Genomic DNA, 17,140 nt, shown 5'->3' with positions numbered 1-17,140 from the left:
GTCATCTTTGACTCCAAGGCCGTATTAAGTCATTCTACTTTTTTGAATTTCTGTTTCCGTGTAGACTCCACTGGTAGACAAGTTTTTGATAATCAGTTTTGCCAGTGACTAATGTAAGCACTGGGGACATAGAGCCTGAGAAGAAGATGGGATCTTAATTCGGAGAAAAAAGCTAATGGTCTCTTATAAAACACACTTTTCTGTTCATCAGGAAGAGCAGTTATTGTAGTGATATACAAAAAAATGACAGACACAAAGTGAAAAACTATGGTCCCAGAGTTAGAATAGAATAGAATGGAATAAATAGAATAGAATAGAATAGACAATAGAATAGAATAGAATCGAATAGAGAATAGTATAGAATAGAGAATAGTATAGAATAGAATAGAATAGAATAGAAATGGCCTATTTGCCAAATTTAATTTATTCCAACAGAGAGGTAACAAATGAGTATTCCTTTAGTAAAACTAAAATCATTATTATGTGGAATGATTTTGTCATTGGTGAAGAAATTATTCTTTTTTCTTCAAAAAATTTTTAATGTTTTTTTTTTATTTTTCGAGGGAGAAGAGACAGAGACGAAACATAAGTGGGGGGAGGGGAGAGACAAAGGGAGAGACACACATCTGAAATAGGCTCCAGGCTCTGAGCTATCAGCACCCAGCCCAATGTGGGGCTCGAACTCGGGAACCAGGAACCTGAGCCGAAGTCAGATGCTTAACCAACTGAGCCACCCAGGTGCCCCTGTGAAGAAATTATTCTTAAGAAATCCAGGCACTTCCATGAGACAAATGAGAACTCCTAATTTTCTCATATCACAGCTTGCAAATTGATTTAGAAATAAAAGAAAAAGATGACGGGAAAAAGGTTGGATCACAGAGAGGGAAAAACTTAATAAAATGAGGAACTAAATTGTACTGAGTGGTTGAAAAAATAAAAATTCCGGGAAATAAATGAGAGAAACAAACTCTATGTCTACAATCTGCTTAAAAAAACGAAACGCAATTTCTGACGCTAAGACCTTGAGGCTTGCAATCCTGGGAAATTCTTCAACTGCAGGACAATTGGACCTTTTCTAACTGCCATCGCAGAGAATCTCTTCAGAGCCCTCTTTATATCTCTGTTCCTCAGGCTGTAGATGAAGGGGTTCAGCATGGGTGTGACCACGGTGTACATCACCGAGGCTGTGGCACTTGAGTCGGAGCTCTGGGTAGAAGCAGAGCTGAGGTACACTCCCAGGCCAGCACAATAAAATAGAGAGACAACCGAGAGGTGAGATGCATAGGTGGAAAATGCCTTATACTTGCCCAGAGCTGATGAAATCCCACCTATGGCGGAAACTATCTTGGAGTAACAGTAAAGGATCCCAATGAAAGGACCACCACCCACTAGGATAGCTGCAAATACATCACCAAGTTATTAAGAAAGGTGTCAGAACAGGCAAGTTGGGTCATCTGATTGAGTTCACAGGAAAAATGGGGGATTTCCAAGCCTGTACAGAAGGACAGCCGCAACACCATTGAAGTTTGCAACAAGCAATGCAGGACACTCGTGATCCAGGACACCAGGACCAGCAGTGCACAGAGCCGGGGGTTCATGATGACCGTGTAGTGCAGGGGGTGACAGATGGCCACAAACCTGTCATAGGCCATAATGGCCAGGAGGCAGATGTCCAATCCTGAAAGGATTATGAAAAAGTTCACCTGTGTGATGCAGTCCTCATAGGTTATGACTTTGCTCTGAGTCTGGATGTTCCAGAGCATCTTCGGGATGGTGGTGGAGGTGAAGCAGATGTCTACAAAGGACAGGTTGGCCAGGAAGAAGTACATGGGCGTGTGGAGGTGGGAGTCAGAGCTGACGGCCAGGAGGATGAGCAGGTTGCCAAACACAGTGATCAGGTACATGGAGAGGAAAAGCTCAAATACGAGGGGCTGCAGTTCTGGGCCCTCTGAAAACCCCAGAAGCAGAAATTCTGATGTCTGTGTATCATTTCCTGGTTCCATGAGGTTGCACTGACCACGAGGAAAGACGATGGGAGACATCATTAATTTTCACATGAACAGTATCACTCACATTGTTGCAATGCTACGACTTGTATTTTGCTGTCAGGAAGTTGTAGTGAGGGTCAAACATATTCCAGGCATTGTTGAGGCAATGAGTCCGGGAAAATCAAAAGCCAGTATAATCCAGTGATGGAGAAGGAACAGAAGGAAATTAAAATATCAATAGGACACCAGAGGGTGTCAAGTGCTGTGAAGAGAACAAGAGTAGGTGTAAAGGAGAGCGTGGATACAAGTGTTATTTTGTAATTGGTGTTCAGTCAAGAACAGTGAACAAGGTGACATCTGAATGAAGACCTCAGGGAAAGGAAGGCAGGAGCCACGAGCATGTCTGGGGAAGTGTGTGCTGGCTGAGGGAATGGCCTCTGCTAAGGCCCCGAGGATGATCCTACTTTGAGCTATTTGGGTCCCAAACAGGAAGCATGTGTAGGAAGGGGAGTAAACAGGAGGGGAATCAGAGATGGTGTCAGGCAGTTTCAAGGAAATGGGCGCTGCTGGTTAACCCTCAAGAAAACAGAGTCACTCACCCACACTATGTACTGCTTGTCTTTTAGACTCTACTTGCAAAGTCTCCTGTCAATTGACATCGAGCCCTCCTGAGTACTGTGTGTTGATTGAGTTCTGGCTTCTGTATTCACCTCAGAATATATTAGACCGTGTACCCCTGTTCTGAGGATGAATCCCACTCCAAAAAGCACGCACACACACACACACACACACACACACCACAAATCATTGTTTCTCTGGCTGTGTTCTTACCATGACTTATTCCAGCCCCCGTGATTAAGTTTGGAGGGAGTATAACTCAAGCTGGCCAGATCCATAATCATTCCCCTAAACAATGTAAAATGTTACCTGAATTCCAATGAACAAGATAACATTGACAAGTCAGACTGGCATGTTCATTTTCTTTCCTGTATTTGAAGTTTTTAACGTTTATTTATTATTGAGAGAGAGAGAGAGAGAGAGAGACAGAGCGTGAGTGGGGGAGGGGAGGAGAGACAGGGAGACAGAGAATATACAGCAGGCTCCAGGCTCCAAGCTGTCAGCACAGTGCCCGACGCGGGGCTCCAACTCGCAGACCGCGAGATCATGACCTGAGCCGAAGTCAGACGCACACCCATCAGCCTTTTGTAATACAGAAAATCCCATGCAGGCTCCACGCTCAGCATGGAGACTGATGCATGGTTTGATCTCACGAACCATGAGATCATGACCTGAGTCGAAAGCAAGAGTCAGATGCTCAACGGGCTGAGCCACCCAGGCACCACTGTATTCCAATTTAGTTGGTGAAGGTTGTTTCCTAAAGGCTGGCAAAGGTGGCTATCCAATTGAAAGAAAATAAAGTCTCCCTAGTATGCACATTTTAACAATTCAGAGAGATTAGAGATCTTGAAGTAAATGGAAACAGTACATTTTCAGTGAACGTGCATAAAAACGCAAATACAAACCACAGGTGAGCAAAATAATTGTAATTAAGGCAGGAAAATCGGAAGTAAGAAGATAGATATATTTAGCTACATAAAATTTAAATCATTTTGTGGACATAATATCCAACCCAAGGCATTAAACGGCAATCCGTGAACTTCATGTGAAATGCTGCTAGCTGAGGAATAGGCATAGACTTTATGGACATATAATAACAATAGACATGTAACAATGAACCTGGTGATCAAATATGTACATATTGGCTCAAATTCAGTAACGGTTGAAGAAAACAAGATCTCTCGAGCTGACTGGGTGAAATTTTTAAACAGGTAGAAAAAAGAGATTCTCTAATTTTTCTGGGAGGAGTGTGAACCACTGCGATGTTGAGAAAACTGAAGACAGCGACAAATGTGAAAACACAGATATGCTTTCACTGAGAGATTCTAAGTCCCGGCACCCTTGACGTTCTGATACAGACTGGTCTCTGTGCTGTGTGTCCTGGGCTTTGAACATGTTTAGAGCATCCCTGGACCTTCCTTAGCACCCCCCCCCACCATGTGACACCCAAATAAGTCGTGTCCCCCTGAGGGACAGTATTGCCTCCAGTGGAGAACCAGATTTTTCACATAATAATCTCAAAATATTTTTGCAGAATTGTTATAATAGCAATGCATCGAGAAAAGCTAGGAAAAGCTTTCGAAGTGTGAGTAGCACAGCCGTATCATGAGATATTATGCAGACATTGAAATAAAGAATCAGCATTTCCCTAGTCGGTTGGAGACAAGTCCATGAGGTAGTTTTGAGGAAGAAGGAAGAGTGGACGCAGGTAGAAGAAAAGACTACCCGAAAACCTAAAGAGCGTTTATGTTGTCCACAGGCCGCTATTCATTCATCCGTCTGGTTATGAATGTGTATGTGCGCCTAAGATAGCAAGAGAAGCTTTATGAGAACTGAAAGAATAAAGACTTCCAAGGGGAGTGAAATTAGGGCAAGTTTCAAAACAACTGTGTGAAACAAAATTATGTGAGACTCTAAAACCGACTTACAAAAGGCATAAAATGATTTAGTGGTATCGAGGTGGGCCACTGATTTCCGATCACACTCCAAACACGTGGAAAGAAAAGAATGCGATAGAATCACCTTTATCACTGGGGAAGGAGCCGTATCTAAATGATAAATATTTTCTTATAACGATACATGGATTCAAATATGCTTATGGAGAGTAAGGTGATCTTCAGTTAAATGTAAAGAAGCCGTGGTAGTCAGAGATAACGCAACTTCCAGAAATAGATCTTTTCACAATGGGGCAATAGGAACTGTAGGGAATAACAGAGATGGGAAGGCACGTGGAAATGTGTATAGACAGTGATTTGTGAGCAATGTACAAAATACCACGTATACTCCTTTTTGTTTATAGCAAGAATTTGCAAGTGAAGAGTATTAGTGACAGCTCAGTATAGGATAATAAAGTAAGGTAAATAAATAAATAAATAAATAAATAAATAAAAAACAAGACAGACAGTATAAGCGAGTGACAGATTTGACCCCATATTACTAATGAACACAGTCCTATATGTCACAGTGCGTATATGTCTATATGTACACAATAGAACTCAATGGCAAACGGCAAAGTGGGAAAAATAACTCCGAACACCCCATCCGCTTCCTTGTTAGAAAGAATGCAATCAGAAATGGAAGTAGCACCTCCCCGACTCCACTGTACACATGCAAAGACCCGTTAGAGACAATGCGTAAATGTGGCAACCAAGGAATAACTAACCCACAAATACAGTCAACTTTGTAGATAATGAAATCACTGCAAAGCAAAGCTAGGTAACCATAGTTTTCATTTATTACATCATGGCAGTCATACGAATATCCAGAGTAAGAGCACGCTGTGAAAATATATGTCTCATGAATTAATGTTGTGAGGTCGTATATGCAAGCAGTAAATTGGTCTAGATATTTCTCATCAATATGGAAACGTAGCCCAGTATGGCCCATTTGTTTAATGTTTTGTTATTTATTTTGAGACAGGGTGTGTGAATGGGGGAGAGGCAGAGAGGGAGAGAGACACAGGATCCAAAGCAGGTTCCAGTCTCTGAGCTGTCAGCCAGAGCCCGATGCAGGGCTTGACCTCACAAACCATAAGATCATGACCTGAACCGAAATCAAGAGTTTGCAGCTTAACCAACTGAGCCACCCAGGCACCCCCCAGGATGCCTCATTTACAGACAAAAAAGGAATGTCCTGACTTCACTGCGCATCCCTCCATCCCTAATATTCCTACTCCCTTCAACTGCAAAACTCATTGGACGTGTTCTACTTTTACTGGAAGTATTTCCTGCCTCCCCTCCCATCACTTCACTGGCAACAATCACCCATGTGTGGCTGAGTTCAATGTGCAATCCTTTCTGTAACATCATCCATGAGGTCATTAAGTAATCAGGCAAGCAAATGACCATAGAGATCTCCAGGTTCTGGGCTAGGCTGGTGGCTGTGTGGTGACCTTAGGTAAATGCACCTGGCTTTGATTCTCCCTACTCTTTTCCTGAAGACCCTGCTGGGTGTCAGACTCACCTGGATGGGAGCTCTGAGGGAGAGGTCTCCTTGTGGCTGTCTGAATTCGCTCCAGATGGTTATTGGTGGCGACTAAACTCTGTCCCCACACAAGATGACAGGAAGGAGGCTAGCATGAGTCTCCCAGCCAAGCTTCAGACTCCAGAAGCAACAACAGGGTCCCATCAGCCCAAGGTTGCACAGGCAGAGGGACAGCACACAGGAGATATTTATAGTTTCCTCTGTCTGTTCATGAGGCATGTTCCTCTCCTGCCTCTCCAACCTACAGTCCCTGGAGGACACTACTCTGGAGACAAAGGAGAGTTTTTTGGAGATTCCATATTCCCAATAGACTGTGACCCCAGTGTTAATCACTCCTTGCTCTTGAACTCTGCTCCTCCCAGAGGGCAGACATTCCCGCATCTCATCCCAACTCTGATTTCAGCTTTTCCCCCGAGTCTAGAACTGAACAATCTTTGTGGATTAGATGCCTTGGATGTCCAAACACTTGGCTTGTGGTGGAGACACAGCTCCGCTATCTATGGAACATTCCTATTTCCTTTTCAATGAGTTCCTTTGATATAAACCCCAAGCACTACGTACCTCAGCTTCATGACACATTTTCCAAACATTTAGGAATTCCATAATATGTCACAAGTTAACAGCTGCCATGTAGCCCCTCTGTGTGAAGCATTTGTCAGTTATATTAAATATATTTAGATCATATTTTGCACTATGATATGAGCTTGGGATAGAAAAGTAAACAGATTCTTCCCTGTTGCTTCCAGAAGGAACCAAGCCTTGCAAACATCTTCATTTCAGACCCATGAGAATGACTTCAGGCTTTTGAGCCCCAGAATTGTAAGAGCATACATGTGTTTTAAAACACTAATGTAGTCATTGTACATTAGCATTAGGACTTGAACACAAACATTTGTCCAATAAAATTTTGTTAAGAACCTGAGACTAAGCTTCTCCTTTCATTCACTATAGCTCCCCCTGGGTAAAGGCATTTTGTGTTGTAATCCCATCTTTAAGTAGAAGAATTTTAAAATCAATTTGGAGATATTCGTCCTCTTTAGCTGGTAGAGAATTTCTCAGTGCATAAATACAAACGTGCTCCAGATTTTATTGTCTTTGACGCATTAGCAGAAGAAAAGTAATTCATCATTTGAATGTATGTCTATTGTTTATACTGAATTGTTGTGTCTACATGTCCACATTCTATCAATTGCATATTAACTCAAACGTTTATTCTTTTTATATCAACACTTCCAATTTCACTCATTTCCTTTCAACGTAAAAGAAGAGGTCATAAATGAGCCTGTGTTCATTTTTTAAATTTTTGTTTGAGAGTAAGAGCATGTGTGAGTGGAGGAGGGGCAGAGGGAGAGATTCAGAGAGAGAGAATCCTAAGCAAGTTCCATGCTCAGTGTGGCGGGGAACCCAATTCCATGACCCCATGGGAAATCAAGAGTCAGACATTCAGCCAACTGAGCCACTCGGGTGCCCCATTGAGTCTGCTTCAAATGAATAAACAAGCACGCAAAACAGCAGAATCCGATCCATAAATATAGAGAATAAACTCGTGGTTGTCAGAGGGGGGTGGGGAGGATGGGTGAAGAGCAGTGGGAGGTACAGGCTTCCAGTTGTGGAATAAATGAGTCACGGAAATCAAAGGCACAGCGGACAGAATATAGTCAATGATATTGCAATGGCCCGGTAGGCTGACAGCCAGCAGCTGCCTTTGTGCTGAGCACCGCATAATGTACGGGGAAGTTGAATCTCTACGTCGTACACACGAACTCGTGTAACATTGTGTGCCAAGTGCACTCAGATAATAATAGTTTTAAAAATGATTCTGTGTTGGGGTACCCATGTGTAGGTGTGTTTATTTGAAATAAAAATGTGTACAGAGAAACACACATATATGCATACATACAACTTTACAGCTGAGCATTTTCTTCGGACTCAACGAAATATGTCCGCACACCTCATTTATTTCTTGCAATATCCATTTGAAGTTACGTTTGGTCCCAAGTTACTTTCGGAAATAAAGAAGCTGAGGCCCAGGGAGATTACATTTTAACAATTGGATTAAGAAGTCTTCAAGGTTGTGCATTTTCTTGAAGAACATCAAATAGGAATGTGCAGTAGGTACTTTAGTTTTTGTATGGCTCCCTTAATTCATCAAATCATACGTTCCGAGTAGATGCAGTTTATAGCACATGATTATACCCCCACTAAATTAGTTAGAAGGGAAAAAAATCTAGCATCATACGGATCAGTGTGAAATATAGAGCGGAGGTAGCTGATTCATACTGAGTCATGACAGGAGCTTTTTCTTCTCAGTAGGAAGAAAGCAAAGTGTCATGTATGAATACAGGGACAGTAGATATAAATTAAAATCATTCACTTTTGATATTCTTTTTTTTCCCTGTAAAACAGAAGATAAAAACGCACTCGGAAATCGAGTTAACTGATCATATACTTGTTCAAAAGAGAAGTGCCCCGTGGTCACACATGACATCATGGATGAGCCTTTGGAACAATGTAGAGTCGGGGCGCCTGAGTGGCTCAGTCAGTTGAGCGTCCAACTTCGGCTCAGGTCATGATCTCACAGCTTGTGGGTTCAAGCCCTGCGTCAGGCTCGGTGCTGCCAGCTCGGAGCCTGGAGCCTGCTTCAGATTCTGTGTCTCCCTCTCTCTCTCTCTGCCCCTAACCCACTCGCATCCTGTCTGCCTCTCTCAAAAATAAATAAACTTTAAGAAAAAATTTAAAAAAAGAAAAGAAACAGTGTGGAGTCTCACAGCTCACTATAGATTCGCGAGGAGACAAGCACAGCTCAGAACAATCCCCAACATACAATATCATTTGGCAATAAAAGCATTATATTAAATCATTTTCTTTTAAATGGCTTGTTATGCAGCAATGGCTAACTGATTCAAGGATCACGGTGAACAGAAGTAAGGAAAATTATCATAATCTGCTGCTGACTGTTCTTGGTATTTATTCTTGTATTTGAAGCCTGCATTCATGGTACCTCTGTTATTTCAGTTTAGTTCACACAACTGCATATAAAACCTCTCACTGAGAAGCACCTTAGTGGCTCAGTCGGTCGAGTCTCCAACTCTTGATTTTGGCTCAGGTTGTGATCTCACAGTCATGAGATCAAGCCCCGTTCAACTTGGAGCCTGCTTAAGATTCTATCTCTGTCTCCCTCTCTGCCTCTTCCCCTCTCTCCTGCTCACTGCCCCTCTCCCTCTCTCTCTCTCTCTCTAAAAAACAAGGAAACAAATAACAACAACAAAAACAACAAAACAACTACCTCTCGTTGAGGGTATTTCCCCATAGCCAGGAAAGATTGAAAATGTATGCATTATTGTGTTGGAAAACTGGTGTCCCTGATTCACATGACCAGACAGGAATGCAAGCTCCCTCTTATGTCATCCCTTGAGCATAGAAGATGAATAGAATCCTGAGCCTGAGAAACATGTATAATGGAGGAAATGACCATTCGACACCCCTTTCATGGTTATGACAAAATTTAGAAGGAAGGGGGATATATTTCTTTTACAACAATGAAAGGAGTCATACCAAAGGCAGCGTAAAGATTTCAGGAAGAAACAAGGAGATATTTCAATAAAAGTAGAAAAATGTCAATCAGTCCTTCCCCCATTTGGATAAGCCCCCTTACACATGGCCACCAATCCTCCATACTCCAATGAATAGCCGTACAGCATGAAGAATAAATACTTTAAAGAGCACAATGTGCGATTTAAAATAAAATAAAATTTTGCTTCATCATATTAAAGGGCATCTGGAGTCTAAGATCATATTCTAAAGTCAATCTATCTATTAAAGTTTGTTGTTCCATGAAGACTTCTCTTGGAGACGTGTATTTGGCGACACTTGAGTAAGGAAGTGACTGTCGTACACATTGTGGACAACAAGGTACTAAGAGACCAGGATCCTAATGTGGAGAATAAAACCGATCTAGAAGACACATTAATATATTAAGTGTCCACTTTTAAGAAGAACAGTTAAGATACTGATATACAAAGGAACTTCAGACATATAAGTGAAAAAACATAGCCTCAGATATTGTTCTCCTTTAAAATCATATATATTTGTCATAAAGTGTGGTTGTTTCCATAGGTGGCGTATCAATCATGACAGTTCTTTTTGTTTGTTTCAAGTTTTTATTTAAATTCTAGTTAGTGAACATGTAGTGTAGTGTTGGCGTCAGGAGTAGAATTTAGTGATTCATCACTTACATACAACACCCAGTGTTCACCCCAACAAGTGCCCTCCCTAATGCCCATTGCCCAATTAGCCCATCACCCACCCAATTCTGCCCACCAATCCTAAGACATACAGAGAGCTAACCAGTGGTAATCGTGGCATTAAAAAAACACGTATGAAAGAAAAATTATTTGGTGTGACGCAGTTGTTTGAGAAAGATTATTTTTTAAAAACATCTATGTTGCCTCAAGGTAAATGAACATTTCCAAATATTTCAGATCCGTGGTTGGAAATAAAATGCAGAAAGTGGGAAATATAAGGGAAAAAATCTGTAGGATATCAGAGAGAGCAGAGCTTCATAGAGTGAGTTACATGCATGGCATATGGAAGTTGAGGACAAGGAAATAAACGGGAAGAGGAATACTACATCTACAGTCTGAATAAAGACCACAATAACTGACCCAGAGGCTTTGACCCCTGCAATCATCGGCATTTCTTCAATCTCATGACGATTGGCCATGTAAGGGTCTCCTTCCAAAAGAATGCTTTCAGAGCCCTTTTCATGTCTTTGTTCCTCAAGCTGTAGATGAAGGGGTTCAGCATGGGTGTGACCACCGTGTACATCACCGAGGCTGTGGCACTTGACCGTGAGCTCTGGGTAGCAGCAGAGCTCAGGTACACGCCGAGCATCGTACAGTAAAATAAACACACGACCGACAGGTGAGACGCACAGGTGGAAAACGTTTTATACTTGCCCTTAGCTGATGCAATCCCACGTATAGAGGAAACTATCTTGGAATAAGAGTAAAGGATCCCAGCAAAAGGACCACCCCCCAGCAGGACAGCTGCAAGATACATCACCACGTTATTAACAAAGGTGTCAGAACAGGCAAGTTGTATCATCTGATTGAGTTCACAGAAAAAGTGGGGGATTTCCACCTCTGTACAGAAGGACAGCCGAAATGCCATTAAGGTTTGTAACAAGGAATACAGAACACTCATGATCCAGGACACCAGAACCAGGAGTCCACAGAGCTGGGGGTTCATGATGATCGTGTAGTGCAGGGGGTGACAGATGGCCACAAACCGGTCATAGGCCATCACACTCAACAGAAAGATGTCCAACACACCAAAGAGTATGAAAAAATAAATCTGTGTGATGCAGTACTCATAGGTTATGACTTTGCTCTGAGTCCGGATGTTCACCAGCATCTTCGGGACGGTGGTGGACGTGAAGCAGATGTCTACAAAGGACAGGTTGGCCAGGAAGAGGTACATGGGCATGTAGAGGTTGGGGTCTGTCCGGATGGCCAAGATGATGAGCAGGTTCCCAAACACAGTGATCAGGTACATGGAGAGGAAAAGTCCAAATATGAGGGGCTGCAGTCCTGGTTCCTCTGAAAATCCCAGAAGAAGAAACTTTGAAATTTGTGTTTCATTGCTTGGTTCCATGTGGTGGAGGTGACTTCTGGGAAAGAGGGCAATAAAATAACATAAATTTATATATTCACAAAATTAAAATGCGACTGTTTTTTTATTTTGTAGTCCAGAAATTCCTTTTAATATGTCGTGTACGGATATGGTCCCCTTTAGGGAATCATCACTGCCACATCTGATATATGTTTTATTGTCAATCAGCTTCTTTCCTAAGAAATCATGTATTTTATAGTTTTTCTGAGAAATGCTTCAATTATTCAGGAATCTAAATTGAGTGCTGACCAGCTTTCAGGCACTATCTAGGCAATGAGTATAGAGTGCCGAAGAACAAAAATCCCTACAGCAATGGAGGAAAAATATGTAAGCAAAGAAGATAATTATACAACTATCTTTTTGATACAATTACCTTTTGATTATCTCACCTTTTTGACGGTGAGGTGTGCTGTGAAGAAATGGGAAACAGGGATAAAGCAGAGAGCAAATAGGGCATTCTATTTTAATGGCATTTAGGCAATTCTGTACACAGGTGGCATTGGAGCACAGACGTCATGTAAGACAGAGACATAGACACAGGATTCTGGGGGAAGTGTGTGCCTGGCAGAGGGAATGGCCAGTGCAAAGGCCCTGAGGAAGGTACTTGTTTCAAATGTTCAAGCGAAAAAGCAAAGCCAGCGCTGCAAGGGAAATGATCTTGAGGGACACTGATGACAGACTCTGTCACACATGTGAGGAGGGATGTGGCCTCTCTGCGACAACTGTGACCTCCAGGCACAGGTCCGTCCTTGTCCACACTGCATCTCCCTCGGTATTCATCGTGCTGCAAAGCCACCCCATGCATTGACACAGATCCCTGTCTTGGTGCCTGCTCTTGACTGAGCTGTGGACCGTGTATGGTGTCACCTTGGGATTGAGGAGTCCTGGCCCCTGTTGTGAGGACTGCTCACCCTCTACAAGTCACACATGCACAGGACACCGTGGTCTTCTGGGTTGTGAATTTCCCTGTCCTCACAGCCCCCACATTCCTGGTTATGCTGGGAATGGATACAACCCAAGGAGACCCGATCAGCCATCTTTCCCCTGCAAAGTGTAGAAATGGTTCCCAGAAATGCTAATTCTTAACCCTCCCATGGACCAATCACCATGGAGCTCCATAATGGAATGTTAATTTTCCGCTGTGATTTACACCAATGTAACAAAGTCTGCTTAGTAAATGAAAGAGACAGAGAGTGAGATACAGAGGGAATGAAATCGATGAGGGAGATCAAGGATCTCATAAGCTGGGGTGGTCCCTGAGAGACTGTGAGGAAGAAATATCTCCCTTGCTTCTCCCCTCTTTACATCCCCTGATGCCCAGCAAAAATAATACGAGAATGAAACAAACTTGTTTAAAAGACAGATAGTGATATATTCATGGTGTACTTGTACAAAACTATATAGATAAAAATATAAATAGATATAAATATTAACATATCCGTTTATATTATACATCAAGAAAAACAAGCAAAGGGATAAACCAATACAATCAAAGTCGGGCATTTTTATATCAAGCCTAGAAGACATTTTCCTGTACCTCCTGCATCATGATATGACTGATTCATTTCTACGTGATTGATAGTGGATGGGGTTAGCTCCTTTCTCCCTCTTCTTATGTGGCACCTTTTCATTGATATTCATGGGCTTTGAGTAAAGATCTCTCGTTCTCAAACCCAATGGACACCCTCTAATCTGCATTCTGGATCTCATCCAACATGCAAAGGACTCCCCAGACCATGCTCTGTAAATCCTGCCCACATCATGGCAGTCTCAATGCTACACTGTAACATCCAGAAGAGCAGGGACTTTATCCTCTTTGTTCATTTCTGTTTTTCACCAACTTAGTTGAATATATGTTTAGTATAAAAAGATATAAGACTATGAGAAGTTATAGAATGGAAAGAATGAAAGGATCTGGAAACCAGGTTAAAATAGTAGCTTGAAAACAACTGTCATAAGCAAAGTTGTATGAAAAATAAAAGCAAACTGGAACAGGTAAAAATAGCAGTCATTAGTAATACCTACACGGATTAATAACTAAATTGTGAAACACCATGAAAGAATATGACATATAATGTGTCTAGAATGTTCTGGCCCATGGCAGATGCTCAGTTATTATTTGTTGAATGAATCAGGAGTTAGGTCTCAGTGTTAAGGACATTTCCTATATGGCAAGGTCGTATTTCAGTTTCGTTGGGAAAAGGTGAATTGCTAAGTAACAGCTAGAATAAATGGATATCTATCTGGAAAAACATTAAATTGGTCATCTTCCTCAGATACTTTACCGACACCAGAGGGATACTGACTTCAGTGTAAATGTAACCATACAATATATCGAACATCAAGAAAACTGCATATAACATTTGCAGGTGGGAAAAACCACTAAAATAAAGCAAGAAACTCAGCAGTAAGAAGATAGGAATATTTAAACCAAGTTAAACATTTTTATGGTCAAAGAGTTTTTCCAAAGTCGACTGAGAAGCAATGATCTGAGGAAATCTTTTGAAATGCTGAAAAAAAGCAGGAGAGGGGAAATAGCATATGGCCATATAATAATCAGAAAGGTCATCAAGTATATGACATTTGCTGAAATTAAGGGATAGATTAAGAAACAACAGGAAATGTCTTCTTCACCCAGGAACCTGGGGAAAAAACTTAGAGCAGTGTTACATTGTTTGTGGTTGGAACTTGTCTTTTAATGTTTATTTATTTTTGAGAGAGAGAGAGTGAGAGACAGAGTGCAAGTGGGAAGGGGCAGAGATAGAGGGAGACACAGAATCCGAAGCAGGTTCCAGGCTCTGAGCTGTCAGCATAGAGCCTGGCGTGGGGCTCGAACTCATGGACTGTGAAATATGACCTGAGCCAAAGTAGGACGCTTAACTGACTGAGTCACCCAGGTGCCCCTATGTTTGGACTTTCAAGCGGGTAGTCTTGGGGTTACACTGAATTTGCTGGTGGAAAAGTGAGTGTTACAGGTTGAAGGCAGGACCTGAAAGCAGCTATATTACAAATATTCATATTTTTAATGCAGGGTTTCTACGTCTCTGCCTATGGACATCCTGACCAGAGCCTGCCCAGTGCTGAGGTCTGTGTATCTTAGGATGTTTAGAGCATCCCTTTCATGATAAAGAATATGAGAGAGGGTGGGTGATGGGTATTGAGGAGGGCACCTTTTGGGATGAGCACTGGGTGTTGTATGGAAACCAATTTGTCAATAAATTTCAGAAAAAAAAAAAAAGAATATGAAGGACTCTCAAAAGTGTTCATAGGAGCCATTCTGCAAAACCGGCACAGTCACTGAATAAATACATTCATTACTTACGCAAGCAAATAAACACAGTGATCACTTGCTATGGACTAAGTTGAATTGGCCCCCAGGTGATGATGGATTAATGTTCTCAGACAACCCTGTCATCCACGGTGCCCGGGGCTGTTGGACTCACCTGGCTGGGTGTCTGACAGGAAGGTCTCCGTGTGAAACCGAATTCCTCCCAGGACAGCAGGTAACAGGGACTAAGGCTCTGACCTCAGCAGAGACAGTAGGGGGGAGTGAAGCATCAGTCCCAGCCAGAATTAGGACTCAGAACAAACAGACAAAAACCACTCGCCTTCCTGTCCAAGGTCGCACAGGCTGACAGGAGACCAGAGGGTATTTATACCTCCCTGTATCTGCTCATTAGGCGCATTTCCCTCTTGTTACTCCAACCTCTAAGCGTATGATTCCCAATGGAAAGCTGCTCTGGACATAAAGGATTTCTTCCTGATGAATCTCAGTTCCCAAAAGACTAGGTTAGAGGTCAAGGGAATCCAGTTCTTTGCTTTTTTCTCCTTTTCCCTGAACTTGCCCTCTTCCTGTTATGTAAGTCTCCTAGCACGTTATCTCAGCTCAGAGTTACACTTTTCTCCAGCTCTAAGAAGGAAGAACACACCGGGATTAGGTCTCTTTAACTTCAAAACCTTGACTTGTCTCGGGGACCCAGCCCCGCCATCTCCAGTGTCTCCTCTTCTCCTTCCCCTCCCCTTCTTCCTTCTCCTCCTCCTCCTCCTCCTCTTCCTACTACTTCTTCTTCTTCTTCTTCTCCTCCTCCTCCTCCTCCTCCTTCTTTTCCTTCTTATTCATCTTCTTCTTCTCCTTCTCCTTCTCCACCTCCTCCTCCTCTTCTTCCTCCTCCTCCTCTTCTTCTTCTTCTTCTTCTCCTTCTCCTTCTCCAACTCCTCCTCCTCTTCTTCCTCTTCTTCTTCTTCTTCTTCTTCTTCTTCTTCATCTTCATCTTCTTTGTCTTCTTCTATAGGAGAAAAAGAACCAGAGAGGGGCAGAGAGAGACAGGGAGAGAGATAATCATAAGCAGGCTCCTCACTCTCAATGCAGAACCTGATGGGGGCTCAAACTCCAGGTTCCTGAGATTGGGACCTGAGCCGAAATCAAGAGCCAGATGCTCAGCCAACTGAGTCACCCAGCATCCCTAGTGTCTATTCTTTAAAAAAATATTTTTTAATGTTTATTTATTTTTGAGAGAGATCATGAGCAGGGGAGGGGCAGAGAGAGAGGGATACGATTTCCGTAGTAGGCTCTGGGCTCTGAGCTATCAGCACAGAGAAGCACAGAGAACTGGGTTCTTCTGATAATAAACCTTGGGTTCTACACACACTGGCTTCAAGACACTTTTGCCATCACAATTAGGAATTTCTTACATTATCACAAGGTAAAAGCTATCAGTTGGTCCCTTGTTATTAAATGTTTAATTATAACAGATGTATTTAAATATTTTACGTACTACAATGTGAGCTTGACCTCTCATAGGGATAGTTGGATTCAATTTTTATAAACATACCTGAGGAAGTACATTTATGAGCTCCATTCTACATTGTAGAAATGGTGCTTGGTCATGTCTAGTCATCTGTCTAAATTTAATACCTGAGTATGTGGTGACCCTTGAGTTTGATTCTGTCAGGATGCTTCTAGTTCTCAAACTCTGGGGCAGTGGTTCACAGCCAGAAATGAATTTTCCCCTGAAGATGTCTGTCAAAGTCTGAAGGGAAGCTGCGAAACACCTACAATTCAAAGGAAAGCACCCCCGAAAATATTATCCTGCCACAAATGTCGATCATAAAATGTGAGAAACCCAGCTACACCAGCAGTTCTCCAACTTCAATGCGCGTGTACATTCACACAGATCCCACTACAAATGCAGAATCTGATCTCTCATCCTGGGTGGCCAGAGATTCTGCATTTCTACCAGCTCCTGGGTGATGCTAAACTGTGGGTCTGGGTCTGTGGGCCACTCTTTGATTAGCAAGCCTAGGATCTTGTGTTAAAGACAGGTGTAGGTATTTTAAGTCTTCTGCACCAAATGGTGTCCTTGCATGCATGTAATTTT

General features: G+C 42.3%; 2 protein-coding genes across 2 annotated transcripts; both read right to left on the bottom strand.

The window, feature by feature from the left end:
* Positions 1 to 1,014: 1,014 nt before the first annotated feature.
* Positions 1,015 to 2,045, bottom strand: LOC125161174 (olfactory receptor-like protein OLF4). Its single transcript, XM_047850823.1, is given in 2 exon segments — positions 1,015 to 1,403; positions 1,406 to 2,045. Coding segments are annotated over 2 exon segments (1,029 nt in total).
* Positions 2,046 to 10,775: 8,730 nt separating this feature from the next.
* LOC125148871 (olfactory receptor-like protein OLF4) lies at positions 10,776 to 11,765 on the bottom strand. The gene has a single exon (XM_047827277.1). The coding sequence runs from the start codon at positions 11,742 to 11,744 to the stop codon at positions 10,776 to 10,778; it is 969 nt and encodes a 322-aa protein (XP_047683233.1). The 5' UTR covers positions 11,745 to 11,765.
* Between the last annotated feature and the right edge of the window lie 5,375 nt (positions 11,766 to 17,140).

The sequence above is a fragment of the Prionailurus viverrinus genome, chromosome A2, assembly GCF_022837055.1.
Source record: "Prionailurus viverrinus isolate Anna chromosome A2, UM_Priviv_1.0, whole genome shotgun sequence".
Classification (NCBI taxonomy): domain Eukaryota; kingdom Metazoa; phylum Chordata; class Mammalia; order Carnivora; family Felidae; genus Prionailurus; species Prionailurus viverrinus.
This window is presented reverse-complemented; position numbering and strand designations above follow the sequence as displayed.